Source organism: Taudactylus pleione, unplaced genomic scaffold (assembly GCF_031769625.1).
Source record: "Taudactylus pleione unplaced genomic scaffold, aTauple2 ptg000391l, whole genome shotgun sequence".
Taxonomy (NCBI): Eukaryota; Metazoa; Chordata; class Amphibia; order Anura; family Myobatrachidae; genus Taudactylus; species Taudactylus pleione.
In genome coordinates, this window is record NW_028284792.1 from 7,468,979 (window position 1) to 7,495,938 (window position 26,960).

The window sequence follows — 26,960 nt, forward strand, 5'->3', positions numbered from 1 at the left end:
ATATATTTTGTCAATTTTCTCCCACAATAATATACAATAATATAACAACGTTTATTTATACAGACAAAACCAGTAGAGACAGGGAATTATCCTTATTCCACTGACAACAGTGGTTTCTTCAATCATCACCTGGATATTTATATTGAACGGACACATGGAGGGATACATTTATTAGAAGTTATTATAATCCTAACACTCCAGTGCCCGAATAAATTTACAGTGGGCATGTATCACGGGTGATAGTTTCATTTTTAACTAAAATATCCCCGCTATGTACATGGGGTAACCTGTATGGACAGCAGTTGCGGTGACCACTGCCCCTGCAAGTTATATGCATTTAGTAGAAGTCTTTCATGTTTGTGAAAGACTTTTCCTGTGAAAGCTGACACTGTACATGCGCACAGGTTCAGCTTACACCGCCGGCCGCAGGCTGCGAGAGAGAGCAGGATAGATCTCTCTCCTGCTCGTAACCCTCCATAGGTTTAAAGAGGTTAAAAAACTACAAGGCCAAACTCCAAAATGATTTGTTTTTTAGAGTTTGGTACATAGGGGTCAGATCGTAGTCCCCATCTTTCCAAATATATAATCGGAAAGATGGCAGCACTGAAAACAGGTATGTAGGGGGGTGGGGGAATTCACAATGATTTCAGTGCTTGCCAATGTCTGGATCACCCCCCATACCAAATAAAAACCCTCAATTGAAGAATGCTACTTTGATTGGACCGCATCAGACACGGTCCCTTGATTTCCAGCAGAAGCTGTAGCCTCCATAGGTTTATGTGGGGGCTCCAAAGCCAAGGGATTTATCAAGCTCTGGAATTAGTTTGGCCCCTATAGGTAATGTCATCTCCAGGGGGCGTTATCCTATAGTAGTCTATGGGCTACACTTTGCAAAGATTACAGGGAGAGAGTTTCTCGGTAACCTTCCCCTCCTTGGCAATGGCTGCCGCACATGCGTGGCCAGTAGGCTGCACATGTGCAGGAGTCCTGATAAAGGAGTGAAGAGGCCGCTGATGTGTTCACTTCACTATGTACATATTGCAGGGACTGGCTTTCTTTTGGAGCCTCTGTCCCTGTGTGTGTACATAAATACATTTAGTCAGTATTCCATTTCTTATCGTTTAAAACCCAACAATTGAAAAATGTGCCCCTCTAAATCATATGTCAAAACTCATCGTAAATCCTGTACTATGGACAGACACCAGTTTACGTGACATGGGCGTAAAGCAACAATTGGCCACCAGATGGCGCTGTGAGGAGAGCCCCTTCTGCAGATGACTCCAGCTAGTAGGCAGTTAATAGGAGCTGTGCAGTGTGCAACGTCACATAGGCGACAGAGTCACAGAGATGACGCCGGCTGCGGGGATCAGTGTGGAGGAGGAGGAGGAGGACTGTCACTGGAGGTGAGTTGTGTAGTGAGGAGGAGAATTGCACTGGCTGCAGTGTGCCCTTCACAATATAATGAGCAGCTGCTTCTCAGCTCTGTAATACAGAACTAATTACAGCAGGTTTATTCAGAATAGTTATATCGAAATTGCGATTATATTTTCTATAATTTAAAACGGTGCCTCTATAGTTGAAAAAGCACTAAGGTCTGCAAACTATATAGAGATGTAAATGCTAGTGCATGGTTAATTCATTTTAATCATTTAGGCACTTAAAGGTCTGTATAGTTTTGAAATCTATTATTGCTTTTTAATTTTTATTTTTAATAAAAAAGAGGCACTATTCCAGCAATAGTAGTAACTGTTGTCAAATCATTTCAGTACAAATATTTATATAGTGTCAACATATTATGCAGCACTTTATAAGTGTTTAATTATTCACGATCTTTACTCCCTCCTCACTCACAGTAACCTACCAGTATATTTTTGAACTGTAATTGTAAACTGGGAAGCCCACATAAATACAGGGAGTACATATAAACTCCATCTGGTCAGAATAAAACGCATGACCCCCATCCGTGTGAGGAAGCAATACTAACTACTGTGCCCCCAATACGAAGAATAATTCACGCATAATGAAAATGCATGTTGGCTACATTAGTTAATCCTATCTTTCATATGGGTATATTAACTAAAGTGCAGGTTTTTAGAAGTTTAGATGTTGCCCATAGCAACCAATCAGATTTTACTTAACATTTATCCAGTACCTTCTAGAAGATAATTGCTAGAATCTGGTTGCTATGGGCAACATCTCCATTTCTAAAAACCTGCACTTTAGTAAATTATACCCCATATAGTTTATTAAAATTGCAGCATATACACTCATCAGCCATAACATTAAAACCCCTTGCCTAATATTGTGTAGGTCCTCTCGTGCTGCCAAAACAGCTCTGAACCGTTGAGGCCTAGGGGTAAATTTACTAAAGTGAGCGTTTTTAGAAGTGAGTTTTAGAAGAGATGTTGCCCATAGCAACCAATCAGATTCTACTTAACATATAACTAGCACCTTATAGAAGATAATAGCTAGAATCTGATTGGTTGCTATGGGCAACATCTCTTCTTAAACTCACTTCTAAAAACTGTCACTTTATTAAATTTACCCTATGGACTCCACAAGACCTCTGAAGGTGCCTTGTGGTATCTGGCACCAAGACGTTAGCAGCAGATTCTTTAAGTGCTGTAAGTTGCAAAGTCAGGTCTCCATGTCTCAGACATGTTTTTCCAGCAAATACCACAGATGCTTGATCGGACTGAGATCTGGGGAATTTGGATGCCAAATCAACAACTTGAATGCTTTGTCATGTTCCTTAAACCATTCCTAAACTATCTTTGCAGGGTGCAGTATCCTGCTGATGGAGGCCACTGCCATCAGGAAATACTGTTGCCTAATATATCCCACCCCTTGACAGGACCTTGGACGATCGTGATTTTCACCCGTGCCATGTGGCCGGCGGTAAATCATACTAATTCCGTTATTCACTTCACCTGTCGGTGGTTTTAATGTTATGATTGAAGGGTGTATATACAGCACTCCTGAGGAAAACCTCCATTGTTATCTCTATTTTATGTCCACACTGACTTTAGTGGGTGGGTGGGGTTGAAGGACTAAATTAGAGTTGCTAAAAACATGACACCTTACTGTTTTCCTCTTGCTCCTTCATTGTTCTGTCCTCTGTGCAATAGCATCTGTGTGAATATGCGGTTGCTAATCCATACGGCATGTCTATTCTACATTACTAGGTTCTCTTACTAAATTATCAAATTATGCTGATAATAAATGGAATTGCCTTTACTCTTTTCACCTAAGCTATGTTCAAAGGAACCATTATGCTATACAAATGCTGGGAAATCATATATATTCCCTCTTCTTTACATAAACTATCATTATTTTTAGGAAAGGGTAGCTGGTGAGGGAGGAAGGGTATCCAAATATCAACATTATGTATATCAATAGTCACAATGTCGACAGTACATTTTACTGCTAGATTTAGTGGTTTGTACCTAAATAGAGAAAAACAGCTACAGATGTGTCCACATACATATTACTTCCTTGTGCATTCCTTGTGCTGAGCATCTTTGTGCGACTTTATTCTCCATTGCTTCTCGTTCGCAAGCGATGTGAATAGGAGGCATTTGAAGGTAAAAAGTTGCACGAAAAGATGCTCAGCGCTATTGAGTCGCACGGGGCTCACACGTTATGTTTAACGCGACTTGTAGCGCTTGGGGGTAAGATGTATGTGGACAGATCTGTATGTTGAGATAATGACCATATAGACATTCTGATTTTTGACGTAACATTCACCACCCGGGAGGAAGTCAGGAAAAAAAAAGATAAATCACTAAAAAGATAATTATTGTAACAAATAACCAACAAAATATGTTGATTATGAAGTGGTGTTTATTTTTAATTTGCAAATGTTTTATTTATTGTGAGATTCCTCTTTACTTTAGGTGCACTTGATCAGCTCAGTACAATGTCTGGTGTACGTGCCACTATGCATGCCAACTGGATCGTAGGAAAAGTTATAGGGACAAAGATGAGAAAAACGGCAAAAGTGAGAGTGACAAGAATGGTGCTGGATTCCTACTTGTTAAAGGTGAATAGTGTACTTCTCATTGATCTCCATCTATTCAGTAGCGGAATATAATGTTAATTATACTGTGATGTGAACCTGAATGTCAGTGTTATGGCGGATACACCATTAGTCTGTAATTGGTCCAATATCGCTGTGTGTGTTCTGAATATGACTGCAATGCCCAATATTAATCATATACCATGCAATTATCATTAACCTGACAACTTTCTTTACAACCCTTGCAATAACAAAAACATGGCTCACACATTCTGCCTCACATACAGCCTTTTACATGATGGTCTTCACTTCACCCAAACCTGGAGACAGATAAGGAGGTGGGGATGGAATAATCCTTCCCAGTCATTAAACAATCAGTTTCACCAACTATTTCATCACTCCTGTCCCAATCTTTAGAAGTACATACAAATCAGATTTTTATCCCATATCTTTGCAGCTGCTGTGATTTATTATTGCACTGTACCAAACCAACAGTTTGTTGCATATTTCTCTGTCTGGCGCCCTTATTTTGTATCCTTTGATAGCCCTATTTATTCATAAGTTATTTCAACAACCCTATTGATTATCCACATCTTCTTATGTCATAAAACTAAACTCTCTAAACTCCTCTTTCTGTAAACCGCCTTTTCTACCCATTGTGGTACTGCCTTGATCTTGTTTTCCCCAGACTTTGTTAATCTTGTTTTTCATACACTTTTTTCCCTCTCTGACCGTCACCTGCAAGCTCTCCTCTGTGCACTCTAACTTCATACCTGCTGATATCTCAACTCATATTCATTTTCAATACCTCTCCCAACAACTTCTCTACCCAATTTCTACATTCATCTTTCTCTTTCATACACTAGGGGACACTGGAGGTGCTTACGCTGGGGTATAGAGGCGTGGATAGCTGGAGCCGGCACTTTAAATAATTTAGAAGTGTGAAGCTCCTCCCCCTCTATGCCCCACCAGCCCTCAGTTTAGAAAATGTGCCTACGGAGCTGGTCACAACCTGCTGTGCTCCAGCAACACATTTATTTTATTTATTTAGTTTTATTATTTTCTAACATCTTTTTTTACACCTTTTAGGTACCCTTCGCCACCTCTCTAAAGGTGGGGTCCGGGTACCTGGCACCCTGTCTTTAATAGAAGGCAGGAAGGAGTGCACAGTGCTTATACTAAAAGCACTGACAGCTCCTTACCGCCACACACACACAGCACTTCTACAAAGCCGGGCTGCCGGGCAGTCTTCAGAAGCGGCTGCCAGTCAGGTGACTCCCCCTCAAGAAGAAAGTGCTGTTCGGAGGGAAGCCGTCCAGGGAGCGCAGTGAGTAAATCACCTGCACATCCCCCGTCTCCTGCCCCGCGGCCAGTGCGGGATGCAGAGGCCGCTATGGCGCTGATAATAGAGCTTCTCCCCTCTTCCCACTGCTGAGCAGCTAGAGGCTCCTGTTCAGTGGGGCTTGAGCAGCGGCTGCAGCGCTGCTCATTGACTTGCATCTGCCCTCTCCCCGCTGCTGAGCACAGCGGGGCTTGCAGGGGGAGGTGATTACTTAGTGTGGCAGCCATATTAGAGCCCCTGTGGGCTTGAGGAAGGGGGGCGGAGCTTAACAGTGCGGGCTCCCTGTCTCATTTAAGCGGCAGCGGCTGTGAGAACAGCGTGGCTGCTGTTTGTTTAACCTACTGTTGTCTGCATCTCTCCATTATAGGTAGGGTGCAGCACATGCAGAAGGCTGATTCTCCTGACTACATCCCTGGCAAGAGGCTGTGAGTAATCACTGGGGTGTAAGTGCAGGGAATCTAATCTGTGGGAGGGAGTACCTCTTCCTCTGTGTCCCAACCAGCCTTCTGTTTTATTTCTAATTCACTTCTGGTGTACCTCTGGGTGACTGTGTGTATCTATGTCAAACAGAACAAAAACGGCTCAAAAGATGTTTGTCTATTCTAAGTGTAACAACAAACTATCCAGGCCGCATGCCGCTGGATCCACGTTATGTGATGCTTGTATAGCAATAGATCCACCGATGGCTATTACGGCCACACCTGCTCCTCCATGGGCCGCTGACATGGTAGCAGTAATGACGGATTTAACGTCAGAGATAGCTGAGGCACGTAAGTCTCAGCCTCTCTGGGTGGATCATTTAACCAAGTCTTTAGACACCCTGGTACAGCGGCATCTGCACCCTCCACACAAAAGTGTACTCTGACGACTGTTCTCCAGTCAGAGGAGTCGGATGAAGAATTCCTCACTACGGAGGATACCGAAGAGGAGAATTGGAGGACGCGTTACAGGAAGGTACCCCTCAGGAGTCGGAGTCCACCTCTCCCGGGGTGGAATCTCTAATTTTGGCGGCTAGAAAAAACACTGAATTTACCTGAGGATGTAATTCCTGCATCCCAGGAGTGTGAATTATTTCATGAACAAAGAGCTCGGTGGTTTTTCCGTTCTCACTGCAACTTCAACAGCAGCTCTCAGTGGCCTGGAAACAACCGGATAAATGGTTCCAAATTCCGCGCCGGTTTCCATCTAGCTACCCTTTTCCATCATCCATGATGGACAAGTGGGAAACGCCTCCTCCAGTAGATGCGTCCATCTCCCGTCTCTCTTAAGAAAACAGCACTCCCAGTACCGGGGGCTACAGTACTAAAAGTTCCTTCGGATCGTGAGTTGGAGACAACGCTAAGATCTATTTATACTGCAGCGGCTGCTCAACTTAGACCCACCCTTGTTACCGCTTGGGTTAACAAGGCGGTGGTTTTGCTGGGCTGACCAGTTGATTACCGGTTTGGACTCTGGTACCTCTAGAGCAGAGTTACGTCTACTTGCAGAACACATATGTGAGTCTGCAATTTACTTGGGCGAAGCTTCAAAAGATATTAGTCAGATTAGTGCTCGCATATCCGCTTCTGTTATTTCAGGGCGCAGAGCCCTCTGGTTGCGCACTTGGCATGCGGATGCAGAATCTAAGCGTGCGGTGGAGGGTTTACCATTCACTGGCGATATGCTCTTTGGCCCAGAATTAGCCAAATGGATATTCCAGTCCACGGGGGGTAAGTCTTCCTTCCTCCCGTCAACTGCTCCGACCCCCAGAAGATCTTACAATGGACCTTCGTTTCATTCCTTTCGTGCGCTTCATTCCTTTTGTGGTAGAGCCAGACGTGCTCCCACGCAAACTAGACGGCAGGGGTAGAGGTCGTCCACACACGATTGCATGTAGACCAGAGCCTAAACCAGCGGAAAAAAAAAAAAACAGGTGGCATGACGGTCTTCTGTCCCACCTGGTACCTTCTGCAGTGGGAGCCCGTCTGCAGAACTTTCAACAAGTTTGGAACCACCAGACCTCTACAGACCCGTGGATCCGCAGACTAATTTCCCTGGGGTTCCGAATAGACTTCGAAGTCCCCCCTCCACCTCGGTTCTTCACTACAAGTCTGCCAACACCTGTAGACAGGGCCAGGGTTCTACAGGACGCTATCCAGTCTCTAGTGGTATCGTCTGTGCTAGTTCCGGTTCCGGAACATCAAAGAGGTATGGGATTTTACTCAAGCCTGTTTGTAGTACCCAAACCGGATGGCTCGGACAGGGCCCATCTTAAAACTCAAGTCCTTGAACCTCTATCAGAAGATTTATCGTTTCAAAATGGCAGTCATAGCGAGCTTGGAACCAGGAGAGTTCCTATTCCTGGATTTCAAGGATGCCTATCTCCATGTTCCCATCTGGGAACCACACCAGACCTTTCTGCGTTTTGCCATATTGAAAGATCATTATCAGTTTCGGGCATTGCTGTTCGGGTTATCCTCGGCTCCCCGCATATTCACCAAACTCATGTCAGTCATGATCGCTCTCCTTCGGTCATCAGAAGTGAACATGGGGCCTGATTCAGAGCTGAACGCTCTGACCAGAGGGCGCTCGCTCTGAATCAGGGCCCTCCTACCTGTTTTTGGAGCATCCTCATGGACGCTCGCATAGCTGTGGGTTACCACCCACAGCTTATGCGAGCGTCCATGATTATGGTCGTGATGGTCAAAGACCATTGCGACGAGACCCTGCGGTAGGGTCTCGCTGCCGCAAGCCCAGGAGTGATTTTGGCTCTATCAGAGCCAAAGTCACTCCCACTGACATCATTACTGATGTCAGTGGGGCCGAACTCAGACGGTAGGCGTTCCCATGGGAACGCCTCCGTCTGGCCGCCACGCCCCCGGCACGCCCACCAAAGGGGGCGTGCTGTCAGTCACCATCGACAGCACGCCCCCTTTGGTGCGAGACCCCGAGCGACTTATTTCTCGTCGCTCGCCGGGTCTCGCGCATGGGCATGACGGAGCTCCCTCCATCATGCGCATTCGCCAAACATCGACCCACTTGCGAGCAAACTTCCCTCGCGAGTGGGTCTGAATGACCCCCATAATCCCTTATTTGGACGACCTGTTACTCAAGACTCCATATGTGTCTCTTCTATCAGATCATGCTTTACTGACATATTACACTCTAATCCAACACTGTTGGATAATCAACTTCAAGAAGTCGAATCTCAGTCTGTCCCAGAAACTTCTGTTTCTGGGCATGATATTGGATACGAAATCACGGAGGATTTTTCTTCCAACAGACAAGGCCAGGGATAACCGGTTATTGGTTCAACTGGTCCTCAGACCAAAGAAGGTGTCAATGCTTCTTTGTCTGCATCTCTTGGGGAAATGGTACCTGCTTGCGAAGCGCTACAGATTGGCCGGTTCCCCTCCAGGGTATTTCAGCTGGACCTGCTAACACAGGAGTCAGGGTCTTATCTGCTTCTACATCGACAGATCCGTCTGTGCCCGTTTACCAGAGTAGCCCTTCTTTGGTGGACACAATCCAACAATCTGTTAGCAGGCAGAAGATTTGGAGTGTGGGACTGGATCATCGTAACAACGGATGCCAGCCTTCGAATAGTCATCGATTATTACTCTCAGGGTCGATGGTCCCCTCTAGAACAGAAGTGGCCCATAAATATATTGGAACTCAGAGCGATTTACAATGCTCTGATAGAGGCAACAGAGTTTTTAAAGACTCGTCCGGTAAGAGTTCAGTCCGACAACGCGACGGCCGTCACTTACATCAACCGCCAAGGAGGGACTCTGAGTCGCATGGCTATGCGAGAAGGAACTCAGATCCTCCGGTGGGCCGAGAACCAGTCAGAATGGCAGCTTCATCCAGACGTGTTCAACGCGCTGATACGTCAATGGGGATGTCCTCAGGTGGACCTCATGGCGTCACGATTGAATCATCAGCTCCCATTATACATGTAAAGTCGAGATCCGCAGGCGGAAGCAGTAGACGCTCTGACAAGTCCGTGGATCTACGACTTTGTTTACATTTTTCCACCGATTCCGCTTCTTCCTCGTCTTTTAGAAAGGATAAAACAAGAGACAGCCTCTGTAATTCTCGTGGCTCCAAACTGGCCTCGGAGAAGTTGTTGGACGATCAGTGGCCCCTTCCTCTGCGCCCGGATCTTCTACAGCAGGGCCTTTTCATACACCACAACTTAGCGCAGCTGCGTTTAACGGGGTGGCTCTTGAAACCGATATCCTAAGATGCAAAGGCATCTCGGACACTGTTATTCCCACCATGCTACGCGCCAGGAAGCCAGTTTCAGCTGCGCATTATCATCGCATCTGGCGTGCTTATATCTCACGGTGTTCCAGTCAGGCTCTTCCATCTAGGACTTATAGTTTGTCCCGGTTTTTTGCTTTTCCTTCAGACGGGTCTGGATTCTGGCCTTCGTCTGGAAACCTTAAAGGTGCAGGTTTCTGCCCTCTCCATTTTCTTTCAAAGGAAATTGGCCCTCATTCCTGAGGTGCAGACGTTTCTTCAAGGGGTCTTGCGCGTGCAGCCTCCTTTTGTACCTCCAATAGCTCCCTGGGACCTTAGCTTGGTGCTTCTGTTTCTTCCGTCGCCCATGTTTGAACCTTTGGAGAAGGTTGATCTTAAGTATCTGTCTTGGAAGACTGTCCTCCTCTTGGCTCTCGCTTCGGCTCATAGGGTTTCGGAATTGGGTGCTCTGTTCTATAAGCCACCTTACCTTGTGTTTCATGCCGATAGGGCAGAACTCCGGACGGTAGCCGCCTTCCTTCCCAAGATAGTGTCGGCTTTTCATATTAATCAGCCTATTGTGGTACCGTCGTTGGTGGAGGACTCTGGTGGTCCTTCTACCTTGGATGTGGTTCGGGCTCTCCGGATCTATGTTGCCAGGACAGCGTCCCTCCGTAGTCCGAGTCGCTTTTTGTCCTCTATTATGCTGTTCGCATGGGTTGGCCAGCATCCAGGCACGTTGGATCCGGGTGACTACTCATCAGGCTTATGTTAGTGCCGACCGTTGGCCTCCTTCGTCTATTTCAGCTCATCCCACACGTTCTGTGGGTGCGTCATGGACGGCCAGTAGAGGAGCCTCCACGTCACAGTTGTGCCGTGCGGCCACGTGGTCTTCAGTTCACACGTTTGTCAGATTTTACAAATTTGATACGTTTGCTATGTCGGCATCCTGTTTTGGCCGCCTGCAGGCGCCGCAGAGCGCTCCTGCCAGTGGGGAAAACTTTGGGACGTCCTCAACGTAAGCACCTCCAGTGTCCCCTAGTGGATGAAAGAGAAAATAGGATTTTGGTACCTACCAGTAAATCCTTTTCTCTGATTCCACAGTGGACACTGGACGCCCACCTCTGCGCTCTTAGCCTGCCTGTTCGTCTTGTTCCGTATGTTGTATGATTTAGTTATTGTGTGTTCTTCTCTCCCTTTTTTACTCCGCTTGTTCTCCATCTCCTCTCGGCCTTCATTTTCTAAACTGAGGGCTGGTGGGGCATAGAGGGGGAGGAGCTTCACACTTCTAAATTATTTAAAGTGCTGCCTCCAGCTATTCACGCCTCTATACCCCAGTGTAAGCACCTCCAGTGTCCCCTGTGGAATCAGAGAAAAGGATTTACCGGTAGGTACCAAAATCCCATTTTCCTGATCCGGCAGTAGCACATCTTAATCACACCCTAGCAACAGACCATGATCCAGTTCCTCTTGACTTTAAACTCAACCTTAGCCATGCACCACTGCCTTCAGAACCTCTCCAATGACTGTAACATAACTGGTGTAAAGCTTTGTACTAATCATCACTTCCTCAAATATACAGCTATTTACCACTCATACTGTGAATCTCTGGACCCTGCCAAATAAACATACTTCCAGTTTATTGTCTCCTCCCAAATTTCTAGCCCTAGTTGCCTATTTAATACATTTAAATATCTTCTCAATCTTACTACTACAAATCCTCTGATGACCATCACTGCACCAGATCTTCTTTCCTATTTAAAGGACCTAGATTCATGAGATCAATTATGCCTACCTGATCTGTACAACGCAAAAATAAACTTGACTCCTGAAGCACACTGCCTAGGTGTAATCCTTACCTCAGAAATGTCCCTTGTTTCCCACATCCAGTCTGTATCCAAGTTCTATTACATAAATCTAGGTCACATTTCCAGAACGCACATATCCTGCACAGGGTACTGCAATAACTTTAGTTTTAATTTATCTTTTGCAATGATTATTGCAGTTTCTTTCTCACTGATCTTCCCCAAACCAGATCTTATAGACCCCTATAATATGTTTTGAATGCAGTGACTCAACTATTTTTCCTTACATACCTGCTGCTGCTCCACTCAACCTTGGTGGGCTGTATTTTACCGAATCAAATCCTTCAGCTTGCATATTCAAAAACCTTCTGACCCCTGACTGAATCTCCTCGCCCCGATAAGCATTTTGTTCTATTACTATCTGGCTGAACCAATACGCAGTGTGTGGCATTTAACCACGTGTATCAAACTCCTGTTTTCCTATAGATTGTAACCGTGCGAGTAAGGACCGGTCATTGCTTTATCTGTTTGTTAATACCCAGTCATGTTGTATTACTATACAGATGCTCCTCACATAATGACCTTCCTGTTTAGCGACTGCTCAGACTTACGACCAGCTAACTGTGGCTTGCACTGCAGTTCCGAAATAGGTGCAGGATACAAAAGAACATAAAAGGACAGACCCTACCGCCAGAGGAGGGGCATGGCTGTGGCACAGAACACACAGATTACACTGCCTGCCCTGAGGGAAAGGATAGACGGGGATTGCGGCGTGCTCTCTAGGGAGGTGGGGCGCACACGGGCACGCGTCACCCTTTGCCCGGGTCCTGCTGCTTCCTGGCCACACTATACGTCTTCACTTAGCGACTGATTCGTTTATTGACATAAATAGTCGTATGTACGGAACTCGTTAAGTGAGGAGCATCTGTATAATAAATCAAACCGATGCAATCCGGTCAATACAATGAAGCCAATTTAAAAAAAACAAAATTACGCAAAATAAAAAACTATACCTTGTTATGCCATCCCAAACAGCTGCTAAAATTGTATGTGAAACTAGAATAGACCGCAGTTCTTAATGGGAGATTACTAACATAGGGGCTGATTCAGAGACGTATGCTAACTTGATGCTTAGTGCACATCTCCGATTGCATGTGCAGTACGGGTATGCGATCCCGCACATAGAGTGGCAGCAGATTATCAGTGATTGACAGTCTGCTGCTGTTTCTGGGCGAGGAGGGGGTGGCGACTGCCTCCATTTCCCAAAACGGAGGTGTGTCACCGCCATTGGGGAAGAGGGAAGAGACCAGGATCTCATTCGGCTGACTAAGAATTCCTGGCCTCTTTTGAGCTACTGCGATCGCCGGCTTGAGTGACCCCATGGTCACTCAGCCTGCCGAGGATCACGCAGATGATCCAATGCTGCGTCCACGGACACAGCTCGGATTAGTAATGCATGCAGGGAGCATGACTCCTCCTGCTGCATTGCCATATTAGTGCTATTGCAGCTGCTACCATAGCAAATCTATCAGAGCCTGAATCACCCCCATAGACCAAAATAACCAAACCTAAATAAAAGGACTGCAATTAAAATGTCAGTCAGAAGTATGGCAATGCCAGATATGAAACCTAAGGTTTGAATAGACCATAATTAGCCATTCACAATAAAATAAATCAAATTTAAAAACAAATTATTATTATTTTATTAAATATCTCTATAATAGAAGGCTACTGTATATAAAGGTCATACATACCAAGTAACTATACATGAAATGTGGGTGAGAAACTGTTGGTGCACAGTCAGTCTGCTGTTAAGTACAGTACATTAAATGCTGTTTCTTATCCTCCTAATCTAGTATTACAACAAGAGGAAGACCTATTTTGCACATGATGCTGAGGCACAATGTACGGTAGGAGATATCGTGCTGCTGAAAGCTTTGCCTGAGAGAAGGAGCAAGCATGTCAAGCATGAACTGTCTGAGATCATTTTCAAAGTGGGCAGAGTGGTTGACCCCCTGACAGGGAAGTTATGTGCAGGCAGCAAATTTGTACAAAGTTTGGATGACATTCATATACCCGACCTTAATGAGAAGCTTCAGAGTCTCAACATTTCCGCAGGTAAAAGTGAAGAGAAAAAGGAAGATTCTTGAAGACATACAGTTGTCAATAGGAAAATATAGTGTCATTTAAATGTAACTTGAGATATAAGTAATAAAAGTAATTTTTTTTTTCTATTGTTTGATTGATTTTGTTACAAGTGTAATAAGTCATTACATAAAACAGTGTATATATTAATTACTTTAAATGTGATTAGTTGCCCTTGTTTGCATGGCATTTTTAAACATCGTTTAGCATGGTGTATTTGCGTTAGCATTACTGCCTCACAGTACTGGGGTTATAGGTCAGATTACAGCCAGGACCCTATATGTGTGGAGGATTTCTCCAATACTGCTCCTATTCCCTGGAATTCCATCACACCCTTCAAATGCACCAAAACAAACATCTGTGTAGTTTTGTCCCTTGTTCATTTTAGTAAATTACATTACAACTGGTTTTTACTCTTCACAGAGTATACACATTACTGTTATGTCAGGTTTAATACTAGCTCCATGAAAACAATATTTTCATTATAATACAAGCAAAATGATGGAGTTCCCATTACTAATTCCCAATGTGACACACATCCTTTGACAAGCTGTACAAACACACCCACAAAATCCATTGTGAAAACCATTATATGCACAGAACAACGTGTACAATTGCCATAAGTTTTACAGAGGATGATACACCGGCCTGCACTTGGTTATCTTCATACAGTAATTTAATGATTATAGCTGTAATTTTATTTCTATGAAAACATGGACTGCAAATAAGTAAAGGAAGTGGCAAAGAACTTTTGGGATCCGATCATGATAGTTTACATGCGAGATAGAAGCTATGTCTCCCTATGGTCTATATTGTGTTATCTGTTAGACCAATTATTAGCAGTCTATTAATCTCTGAGGTTTTGAATTTCCTGGTCTCCACAAGTCATCTACATAAAAACATTTGAAGTTGTTCTAGAGCAATTGTCTTATATGTCGTCCACTGTATATTCTATATATGTGTGTGTCGTCCACTATATATTTTATATCATTACATCTGAAAATATGAGAACAAATCGTTAACATGATGAAACCAAGGCCGATTCAGCTGGATGGCAGTGCAAGTGGCAAGGCCAGAAGTTTGCTGGGATACTGAAATTTGCGGATATCAAGGTTGGAGGACTTAAGAATATTGCAGGCTATGATACATATCCTGCAAAACACAGGCATGGGGTAAAGGGTCTTCCTAACCTGTGTATTAACATATTCCACTCCCTCACCTCTGTAGTAACACATTTCCCTCCTTCGTCCGTGTTGTAACACATTTGACATTCCTCTCCCTCACACCTGTAGTAACACATTACTGCCCTGCTTACCCCTGTAGTAACACATTTGACATTCCCCTTCCTCACCTGTGTAGTAACACATTTTCGTCCAATACCTCTATAGTAACACATTCCCTTTTCACTGCTGTAGTAACACCATTTTCCTCTTGCCTCTGTAGTAACACATTTCCTTTCCTCACTATTCAAATAGGGGAACCACACCAACTGCCAGTGATGTTTGACAGCAGTTGGGATGACAGTTTATGTTTGAATTCTGAAATGTGTTGCAGCCATGATGAGACAGGCAGGACATTGCACAGGGGGAGGAAATATTTTAGCCCTTTTTCACCCCCTTAGGAGTAAAATTCCGAAAAGGTCAAGGGGTTTGGGCCGGGCATTGATGAGTCAGTCAGGACATTTGAGAATAAAATTATATATATATATATATATTAGAAATTTGGGAGCTGAATGGTATAATGAATGAGATGGATGTATTGAGTGAGAAGGATGTTGGAACCCAGTGGGAAAATTGTGGGCACTGAATGAGATGTGTGTGCCACATGACCAACTGCTCAGACCCCAGTTGCATAGACTGAATGTGTGTATTCCCATGAGCACACAATTCTGTGATTAGCAGCTCCACAATTTTGTGAGTGACAGCAATCTCACTCTGTAGTCTTTTTTTTTTTTACACAGATGCAGGCTTAACAAGCCTGCATCTGCCGCTGACGCCGGATACCTCCCCCCGGTCCTACTGCTCACTGCGCCTAGGCGGCTAAATGCCCGCACCGCCACCGCAGCCTGCTTTCTCCCCCGAGTTTCAGCCACCACTAACGCCTCCTCCCGGGTCCCAGCCACAGCAAACGCCAGCTTCCCTCCCCCTGGTCCCGGCCCCCGCTACCGCCCGCAGAGGACAGCCATCTTGGTGCATCCAAGTGAAGCCACAGTGAGTACACCTGCTGGAGGCTCCTTCTGAGTCTGTGCAAGGAATTGCATCTTCCTATCTCCATAATGGCGCAATTGTGAGGTAATAGTTTAAAAACTAACTTTCTCAATTACCTGAACCCCAAAAGGCCCTATCATGGAACAATAGCTACCTAATAAAACAAATCTCTGATCTCAATTCGCCCCCTACCCTGAGTTATGCCTTCCTAAAAATAACCCTTAGAGAACAACAGAAAAGTGGTCCTGAGTGTCAGAAAAAACTGACAGTTGGAAATTTATATTGTTCCCAAATCCTCAATTTTTATTTTTTGCCCTGTAATTTTTTCTCGATTCAGCCTTAATATAAGGGCACGACTGTGCATATATATATATATATATATATATATATATAATTATGCAGTCTTGCCGGCACTCCTCTGTACAAGATGAAATACTGCGCCCGGTGCCTTCCTTATTACCTCTCCCAGTTTGGAGAGGAAAATACAAAATACTGGAACAGGCGTCACTCGCGGCGTCTAAGATAATCAGACTTCACATGCTCGTTGTGTAAATCAACGTTTCAGGACTCTTTATTGGTCCCTTCGTCAGGATACAAAAAGAATAAATGACAATTTCTTACCTTAAATACACGTTTGCACCCAGTGAAAAAGCCAGCCGAATTTTGCTCAGACGCCGCTGATGTGATGTCACAAATGGAGTGCTCCCCATCACCATAGAAACATTGGAAGCTAAGGCTACGGAAGCCTACAATAGTCAAAATGCAATAATTAGCAAAATACATAATAATCCATAAAGTCAATTAGCGCACCGAATAATGGTACAAGTACCTAATCGCTGGTTTCACCTATAGGTTAAACTATATTAAAACCAATATATGGTATTTTAGATATACTAGAGATACTCGTAAGCTTAAATATAATGACCTGTCTTAAAATACAATGGTTACATAAGTCCAACTATAACACTATAGCTTGTAACAACTATCCTTTAACAAGTACCCCAAAACAATTCATATCAATAGAAGCTTATCAATTAAAGCCACAAACGCAGATATAAATGTACTTATAGAAAACATTGGAGATTCAACTGTTCATTCAATCCCTTAGGTGACATTGTGTCTAATTTAAAGATCCAGCTAGACTCAAGCTGTAACAACTTTCTTGCTCTATCACCTCCACGGATGTTTAGTGGGACATGATCTATTATTCTATAGCGAAGACTTGACAAATTATGCTTCACTTCCACGAAGTGCTTGGCCACTGGCTGATCACTATGGCCCTTCAATCCTAATAGCACTTCTGTGAAGGGACATGCGTTCTTTAAACATGCGTTCAGTCTTGCCCACATAACATTTGCTACATGGGCAAGTGATCATGTAGATCACAAATTTTGATGAGCACGTCAGAAAATGTGTGATGTTATATTTTTTTCCTGTATGTGGGTGGTAAAAGCTATTGCCACTAATCATATAATTACACATAGTGCAATTAGGGCATCTATAACATCCCAATTTTTTACCACTTAAAAATTGACTGCCCAAATTATTAGCCTTTTTGGTGGAAACATCAGGTTTAACTAATAAATCCCTCAAACTACGTCCCCTTTTATAGCAATGCATAATAGATTTATTATGTAGTGATGTTAATTCAGGGTCACTGCTAACTATGGGCCAAAGTGTTTTAACTGTTTGTGATACCTTCTGACTGCTTGTACTGAAATGGTTCACCCAAGGTATCCTGTTTTCTTTGTGCTTTTTAACTTTAGTGATAAGCAAAGAGGCTCTTGAATGTCTCAAAGCCTTATCTCTCTGTTTAAAGAGATCCATTTTTTTGTAACCTCTGCGTTGGAATTTATCCAACATTATATTTAATTCCTGTTTGAGAGAGGACTCATTACTCGTAATGCGACAAATACGTAAAAACAGAGTACGGTAAACTTTTTTTCAAACTAGTCGGATGAAAGCTAGTATAATGCAATAAGTTGTTACGATCAGTGGGCTTATTAAACACCAAAGTGCACAATTTGCCACACATCAAAGAAATGTTAACATCCAAATAGTTGATTACCTCAAAATTCATTACAAATGTGAACTTCACCGGATGTACACATTAGTCAAATCATCCATCTGACCTGTCCACAACACTAGTAAATCATCTATATATTTAAGATATACATATAGGTATTTCGATATATCAGGGTCAATAAAGAATATTTTTTTTTCTACAAAAAACATGTAGCTATTAGCGTAGCTTGGTGCCACCGCCGAGCCCATGGCACATCCTGATACTTGTAGAAAAAAATGGCCATCGAAAAATAAATAACTTTTAGTCAAAATAAATTCAAGCAGACTAATAAAAAAGTTAATCTCTGGGCCAGTATAGGCAGGATTATTTGTAATTAATTGGCTTATAGCCCACAAACCTTCCCTATGTGGGATACATGTATATAAACTTTGGACGTCCGTCGTGCACAAAACCAAGTTCTCCGGTATCGATGTAAGGGAATCCAGAATCTTCAATAATGATGTAGTATCTTTAAGCCATGTCCGTTCTTTTTGTATACATGGTTGCAAATGGCTGTCTAAATAGACCGCCACTGGTTGCATTAATGATCCCCTAGCCGAAATAATCGGTCTTCCCGGGGGTTTCACCATCGATTTGTGTACTTTAGGTGCAGAATACATCAGTGGACAAACTGGATAATCCACAGACAGGGCTCGCTGTAGCTCCGATGATATGATGCCTTCTGCAACTGCTTGTGTCAAAATAGAGTCAAGTTCTTTTTTGAAAGATCACCTTGCAACTGTAAGTAAACTTTGTGATCTCTTAGTTGGTTATAAATCTCCTCCTTGTAATCATCTACATTTTGAATTGTTATTGACCCTCCTTTATCTGATGGACGTATTACAATGTCATCATAACTCTGGAGATCTCGTAGAGCCCGTCTTTCTGCTTGATTTAAATTAGAGTAAATTTGAGGCTGACATTTAATTTCTTCAGATACTGTTGTTTTTAATAATCGGGAAAATGTTTTCAATGACCTATTAGATGTTGGTGGGTCAAAGGTTGAACCAGGCTGTAGGGCTTTGACTTTAGCCGGAATTATTTCACCTCTATTTGATGCAATCTGTGGTGATGCTTTGAAGAACTCCTTCAGTTTAAGTGATCTTTTTAATTTAAAGTTCTCCACCTGCCATGAAAAGTGATTAAATCTGGTTGTGGGAATAAACGAGAGTCCCTTATTCAGGACGCTGCATTCATGACCTGTTAAAGTTCTCTTTGAGAGATTAAATATTAAATTCTCCGATTCAGAGGTGGGCGCCTGTTTCCCCCTCTCCCTTTCATATTGCCGCGACCTCCGGGTACGGTGTCTCTTATTCCCGATGGAAATGCTCTCGTTGCTGCGCCTAAAGGGTACTGTTGTGGCGTTAAATTGTTATCTGGATCACTCTGTGCTGATTCAGCTGATGACTCAGTATTCGAGAGATAACTGCGAAATCTCCTTGTTTTGAAATATCTCCTCTCTTGCAATTGTGAACCCGTCAACCAGCTATACACCTATTGCTTCTCATAGTCATTTTCAACCTTTGCCAATTTAGTTTTTTAAATTTAATCAACTCTTTAGTATGTTGATCCATTTGGTTCTGGATCTTTTCAATCCAATTAGTAGAACCATCTTTCTCAAGAGTATTTTTATGTATTGCCTCAAAAGAACTCAATTGATCCCTAGTAGTTTTTAATTCCTTAATCGCTTCTTCTATTACTAATAAAATTAGATCAAGAGAGCATTTGTTTAAAATGGCAATCCATTTTTTACAAAAAGGAATGTCATGTCTGCCAATTGTCGGAATATTTTTTATTCGAAAACCCCTTGGTATTTTCTTAGATTTATAATAATCTGACAGGGTTATACAGTGATACAAATAGTCTGTCTCTCTTTTTTTGAGTTTAATCCAATCACGGAACAGGTCCTCATTGGTCACTTTATCTTTTTCTGTTAATCTCTCTTTAAACAGTATCGATTGAGCTTGAGCTTCCGTATAGCTAAATGTATCTCCTGTTTGTAATTGTATACATGTGGTAATTCCTTCCACTTCATCAGTTTGCAGCATAATGAAAGCAGCTGATTAACTATTGCAGCAACTGAATTCCAACCACTTCCAATGTTGATAGCAAATATTATTGCAATGTATCACAGTCTTACAAGGACTAATCACTTGCTTGAAAATGCAACATATAAAATAGATGATGGGTGCCTTGCCTGTGGAGACTCCAAGACGAGTTATGTTGAATTCTCCATATAAATAGTATGCAGTCTTGCCGGCACTCCTCTGTACAAGATGAAATACTGCGCCCGGTGCCTTCCTTATTACCTCTCCCAGTTTGGAGAGGAAAATACTAAATACTGGAACAGGCGTCACTCGCGGCGTCTAAGATAATCAGACTTCACATGCTTGTTGTGTAAATCAACGTTTCAGGACTCTTTAAAGAGTCCTGAAACGTTGATTTACACAACGAGCATGTGAAGTCTGATTATCTTAGACGCCGCGAGTGACGCCTGTTCCAGTATTTTATTTTTTATTTTTATATATATATATATATATATATAAATATATTCCATATCAAGCGGCACTCACAGCAATACACACCAACAAAAGCCCTGGTGCCCTCCATCAGAGACCAACTCCAGAAGGTCCCAATATGCAATCCACATCGGCGCCACTCAGGTAAATAAAGGCGTCTCAACACAGGGGTATATACCGACGTTTCGGAGCCATTTATTGCTCCATCATCAAGGTCACAAATGGAATACAAACAACACATATTTATACATATACCTCACCTCAGTGGACCCACGTGTTCCCGCGTCCGGATCCGAGTCGCATCCGAGTGACGTCAACCAGCCACTGCCAGCACCCACGTGTCAGACGTTGGAGAGAGGGGGGCGTTCCCAGGATGAGCCACCGTTACCTAGACTACAAGCATAAGCAAATTGCCTCCACCCGATCTCTGTCTAGGACGGGCTCTAATCCCAGCCACGTCATCCCACACCTCCAACATAACACACCCACATGAGCACAACCAGCCGTGAACCTGGTTACACACATCACAACGGACCTTCTACCCAGACAGCCAGGGAAACTATATCCACACAAATATAAACATACATACATGTAACATCATATAATAGCATAAAGAATACATACATTTATTTTATAAATACCTATATAGAAAACACTTACTCATGAAAGGTAGTACTAACAAACTCCTGCCCGCAATTAAATATACTAACCCAGTGTACCTGGTATACAATATTGACATAAATTATAACAAATAGGCACATTGGCGCAATCAAGGGACCCATCTATCTCCGCCCCATATATAAAAAATCTTATCCAAGTATATATAGGTACACTATGGTCACCAAGTATATCATATAAATATCGCAATACTGTGCCTATATCGATAATATGCCACTTGTATTTAAGAGCCTACTTCAAAGAACCTAAACATTAACCCATACCACAACCATAGCTGCAGTAGATCCATTACAAAAAACAATGGAGACCAAGATTCTCATTTAAACCCCGTGGCGCCAAGGAGTCCAACCTATAAATCCACCGTGCCTCACACTGTAGGAGCTTAAGTGATCTATTGCCACCTCGAAGGGCTTTTGGCACATGATCAATGATCATATAGCGTAAAGACGACACATTGTGTCCACTTTGTACAAAATGGCGTGCCACCGGTTGATCACTGCTGCCAGAAGAAATGGCAGCACGGATTGCTGACCGGTGTAACGCCATTCGCTCTCTTAGTTGCGAATATTTAAGTAACTCAGCCCTAGGAATCATGAGCGCTCTGTCTTTAGCCTGACAGAGAATCTCCTCCGAATATCCTCGTTCCCTAAATTTTGCCATCATCTGATCTATTTCTTGAATGGCTATCGACTTAAATCACGTAAAGTGGTAGAGAAGACCAAACAATGTATACCATGGGTGAACCACTATAATGTGCACAGCAATAAGATCCGTAATGTCACCAAGGAACTGTGGCCTATTGTGGGTACTGATCCTGATATAAATCTGCATGATACTCGGATCATGTCTTGATATAGTAGGGGACGCAATATTCGCGACTTTGTGATGAGAACTGATGTCACTGGATTAGGATTGACAAATGTAGATCGCTTTCTTCGTCCTAAACTGGGATGTTTTAAGTGCTTGGACTGCCTGACTTGTCGTTCATTGACTACAGGCAGCAGCTTCTGTCACCCCTATAGTGGCCACAAATATTCGATACGGCATAGAGTAACCTGCACCACTAGGTTTATTATTTATCTTATTACCTGTCCTTGTGGGCTCACGTATGTGGGAAAGACTGATAGAACATTGAGAGCGAATGGCATTACACCGGTCAGCAATCCGTGCTGCCATTTCTTCTGGCAGCAGTGATCAACCGGTGGCACGCCATTTTGTACAAAGTGGACACAATGTGTCGTCTTTACGCTATATGATCATTGATCATGTGCCAAAAGCCCTTCGAGGTGGCAATAGATCACTTAAGCTCCTACAGTGTGAGGCACGGTGGATTTATAGGTTGGACTCCTTGGCGCCACGGGGTTTAAATGAGAGTCTTGGTCTCCATTGTTTTTTGTAATGGATCTACTGCAGCTATGGTTGTGGTATGGGTTAACGTTTAGATTCTTTGAAGTAGGCTCTTAAATACAAGTGGCATATTATCGATATAGGCACAGTATTGCGATATTTACATGATATACTTGGTGACCATAGGGTACCTATATATACTTGGATAACATTTTTTATATATGGGGTGGAGATAGATGGGTCCCTTGATTGCGCCAATGTGCCTATTTGTTATAATTTATGTCAATATTGTATACCAGGTACACTGGGTTAGTATATTTAATTGCGGGCAGGAGTTTGTTAGTACTACCTTTCATGAGTAAGTGTTTTCTATATAGGTATTTATAAAATAAATGTATGTATTCTTTATGCTATTATATGATGTTACATGTATGTATGTTTATATTTGTGTGGATATAGTTTCCCTGGCTGTCTGGGTAGGAGGTCCGTTGTGATGTGTGTAACCAGGTTCACGGCTGGTTGTGCTCATGTGGGTGTGTTATGTTGGAGGTGTGGGATGAGGTGGCTGGTATTAGAGCCCGTCCTAGACAGAGATCGGGTGGAGGCAATTTGCTTATGCTTGTAGTCTAGGTAATGGTGGCTCATCCTGGGAACGCCCCCCTCTCTCCAACGTCTGACACGTGGGTGCTGGCAGTGGCTGGTTGACGTCACTCGGATGCGACTCGGATCCGGACGCGGGAACACGTGGGTCCACTGAGGTGAGGTATATGTATAAATATGTGTTGTTTGTATTGCATTTGTGACCTTGATGATGGAGCAATAAATGGCTCCGAAACGTCGGTATATACCCCTGTGTTGAGACGCCTTTATTTACCTGAGTGCCGCCGATGTGGATTGTATGTATATATATATATATATATATATATATATATAGTAAATCACAGGCGGGACTCCAGGTCTTACAAACGAAGTCTTTTCTAGTTAAAGCATGTCACACAACAGCGACATTTTAGAGTGTACAACACTCTTATTTGCAAAGTAACATATACTTTATTTTATAAGACCTGGAGTGCCGCCTGTGATTTAACTTTATACACATTCATGTAGAGGAGGGCACCCAGGCATATAACACGGAGAGGAGATTGAGAGATTGAGCGTCGGTCCATCCTGCATTTTTATATATATATATATATATATATATATATACACACATACATACATATTGATTCCCAGCACTCCTAGCCATCACAACTACTTCTAATAAACAAGTTATATTATTTTTACGGAGCTGCAGACATGTGAGTGATAACTTTACGACTTCCATTCCAAGATTTGTAAAACAAGTGGGTAGGGTAAACAGACCTGTGGGCTGACATCAGGGGGTAAATTTACTAAAGTGAGAGTTTTTAGAAGTGGAGATGTTGCCCATAGCAGCCAATCACATTTTAGCTATTATTTCTAGAAGGTACTAGTTAAATGTTAAGTAGAAAGTTATTGGTTGATTTAGGTCCCGCCCCTCTACACAATGGCGAGATTACCAGCATTGTGAAGCAGGGGGCAGTGTCAAAACGATGCAATTCAGCGTGAATTGTGTCATCAGCCTCCCCCGTTGCAGGGGGTTTCTCTTTAAACTGCTGGGGGGGTCGGCAGCTATGGGCAACATCTCCACTTCTAAAAACTCTGCCTGCCTTTCCGGGGGGGCCGGGAGTAACACACGATTTTCGGGAGGCTCCCGGCCAAATCGGGAGGGTAGGCAAGTATGCATAGTATACTTGAGCAGAGGACAATACCAAGGCCAGGAACCCGGTTTGATGTCAGCATAAGGGATAAGGCCCTCTCCCTGCGGTCCCTCCCCCAGCTTAGGGCACCATTCCACTGTGGTCTTGCCGCCCCCTCGGAAACTCACGGCAGCCATTTTCTACATCAGGCTCAGGTCTCCGGGAACTCTGGGTCCGGTCTCCATGTATACCTCTCCCAGGAGCTAGGTTATACAGCGCTATTTCCTACCAGCCACTGCGGTCTGAATTTAGTGCCCACTGCAGTTATATTGTATGCTCTGCATTGTATGTGACTTGTGCTAGTGCTGCTGTTAATTTTTTCTTCAACTGTCAGCTTATACCTTTCCCTTTCTTTCATTATAACCCTGACATACTGAGGTATAGGGGGTTCATTGTACCTCACATCTACCTATATTTGTGAGGGCCATACTGTATAGCTGTGTTGCGCACTACACTGTGCCATATTGTACATATATCTGGGTTGTTCACTGCACTGTGCCAGATTGTGTGCTACAATTATCCTTGCAGCTACAGTATGTCTAGCAAAGGCAAGAATAACAAGCAGCCTGCTGCTCCCCCACTGGTGTCCTGCAAGTCCTGTTTATCAGACTTTGCTTCATAGGATCTCATTCAAGATGGTCTATGTGCAGCCTGTTCTACGGCACCTGGCCCCTCAGCCCCTGCATCCTCTCCTCAGGACCCCTCCTGGGTTTATTTTTCACAGGTGTTAGCAAAAATTGTGGACCACCTAGCAGTCCCTGTGGTAGCTCCCCCTATAGAATGACCACAGCAGGTACTCCCTGCGAATTCTTTGCCTCCCCCATGGGTAGACGTACTCTATCTCAGTGCAGAGTCTAGCAGCTACCTCTATAGCCATTCAACAAATGCTGCAAAAGGAGAGACCCTTACCTTGTAAACCTACTTATTATTACTACTAGTTATGTGATTCTGATATATCATCTGGGGAGGCAGAAGACGCAGATCTCTCACTCTGACTCCCCCTCGTGAGAAGAGGAGCCCCCCTCTAAAATTGAATATACCTGCACTTGTGAGAGCTGTAAAATCTATTCCTTAAATAAAAGAGACAGAACCCACTCCTAGGGAAAAAGAGCCACTATTTAATTGACAGAATGTTGTTTTGCCAGTTTCCTCACTCGGATCAGCTATCTGATCATATGTGTGAAGCATGGAATATGCCTAGTAAAAAGTTTCAGCTGCCTAAGCGCTTGATTTCCTTTTACCCTCTTCCAGCTACTGATTGCACTAAATGGGAAGTTCCCCCTGCAGTGGATTCCCACGTCACACGCCTAGTTAAGAACGCTACTTTACCTATCCATACTGCAACCTCCTTAAAGGAGATTACGGATAGAAGGATGGAAGCTTGCATGAAGTCTATATACTCTCTTACAGGAGCTATTACTCGTCCTGCCAGGGCTACGGACTGGGTGGCAAAAGCCATTGACAGTTGGCCAGAGGCCCTAGAAGATAAATTTCCCTCTGATGCTTTGAGGGAACAGCTGTCCTACATATATCACATTAGAGATGCAGCCTCCTATTTAGGAGAGGCGGCTTTGGATACTTATCTCCTAGCTTCCAAGGCATCTGCTACTTCCGTGGTAGCCCGCCGTATTGTTTGGCTTTGCTCATGGAAAGCAGATTGAGGCTCTAAAATGGCTTTGGAGTCTCTGCCTTATTCTGGGGAGATCCTGTTTGGCCCAGAATTAGACAAGATTGTGACTACCTTGGCATCTTCCAAGACAGCATTCTTACCCTCTGCATCTGAAGAATCGGCATCTACGAAGCCTAGGTTGTCATCCTTTCGGTCCTTTCATCCCCAGTGAACAGCTAAAGGTCAGTCCTTTCCACGGCAGTCTGCATCCACTAAGGCCTGTAAGCCTAGGACCAAACAGACCTGGGCTACAAGACGTCCACCTACCAAATCTGAGGACAAGCTTACAGCCTGATGGGGCAGACCTCTCCCTGGGGGCTCCCAGGGTGGGAGGCCAACTTCTTCAATTCACCCAGTTGTGGCATCAGAACACCTCAGACGCCTGGGTATAAGAAGTGGTCTCCCAAAGATACGCCCTCTCATTCCTGAGGTGGCCCCCCCAGCAGTTCTTACTGTTCTCGGGGGTAATAATTCCGGTCCCCTCATCACAGAGAGGGAAGGGCTATTATTCTACCCTTTTCTTGGTTCATAAGCCCAACGGGTCTCATCGGCCTATCCTCAACCTCAAGTCTCTGAACAAGTTTATCAGGGTGCTCAGGTTTCATATGGAAACTCTACACTCTGTTGTCCTGGCCATGGAGTCTGGGGACTTTATGGTGTCTCTGGACATTTAGGACGCTTACCTACATGTACCTAGAGCGGCTTCTCATCAGCAGTGTCTCCGGTTTGCTGTCCTACAGCAACATTACCAATTTCAAGCACTGAATTTTGGACTTTCTACAGCTCCAAGATCATGTCAGTTATGGCGTCCTATCTTCGTCATCAGGGCATCAGAGTACTGCCATACTTGGATGATCTCTTGCTTTTAGTAAGCTCTACAGAAATTCTTCACCGCCATCTACAAGTAACCATTGTCTTTCTACAAATTCACGGTTGGCTGATCAACTGGAAAAAGTCTTCCCTGACCCCTTCTAAAAAAAATGGTAAATGTGGGAGCCTTCCTAGACTCTCAGGCTCGGAGAATTCTTCCTGACAGCAGACAAAATCTCTGTATTACAGTACCGAGAGCGCAGATTACTCCACCGTCGTCGAGTGTCAATTCACTCTGCAATGCAGACCTTGGGATCCATGGTGTCCACCTTCGACATGGTCAGTTTGCTCAG

The 26,960-nt window shown here is 43.6% G+C and overlaps 2 protein-coding genes across 3 annotated transcripts in view; one reads left to right on the top strand and one right to left on the bottom strand.

Moving 5' to 3' along the window:
• LOC148507552 (merlin-like) overlaps positions 1-26,960 on the bottom strand; it is a 170,513-nt gene that overhangs the window by 135,651 nt on the left and 7,902 nt on the right. The window contains exon 2 of one of the 2 annotated variants that reach the window (XM_088445924.1): positions 16,363-16,487. The gene's annotated coding sequence lies outside the window, so the exon portion shown is untranslated. Of the gene's footprint in view, positions 1-16,362; positions 16,488-26,960 lie in introns of those variants that run through there. The other variant, XM_088445925.1, reaches the window with a different exon arrangement.
• MRPS17 (mitochondrial ribosomal protein S17) lies at positions 1,300-13,623 on the top strand. Its single transcript, XM_088445860.1, has 3 exons — positions 1,300-1,403; positions 3,897-4,042; positions 13,246-13,623. The coding sequence occupies exons 2-3, from the start codon at positions 3,920-3,922 to the stop codon at positions 13,537-13,539; spliced, it is 417 nt and encodes a 138-aa protein (XP_088301986.1). The 5' UTR covers positions 1,300-1,403; positions 3,897-3,919; the 3' UTR covers positions 13,540-13,623.

Coding starts and splice junctions, on each gene's coding strand:
- MRPS17 (XM_088445860.1), top strand. CDS start 3,920: ATGTCTGGTGTACGTGCCACTATGCATGCCAACTGGATCGTAGGAAAA. Junction 4,043..13,245: donor TGGATTCCTACTTGTTAAAG/GTGAATAGTGTA, acceptor CTCCTAATCTAG/TATTACAACAAGAGGAAGAC.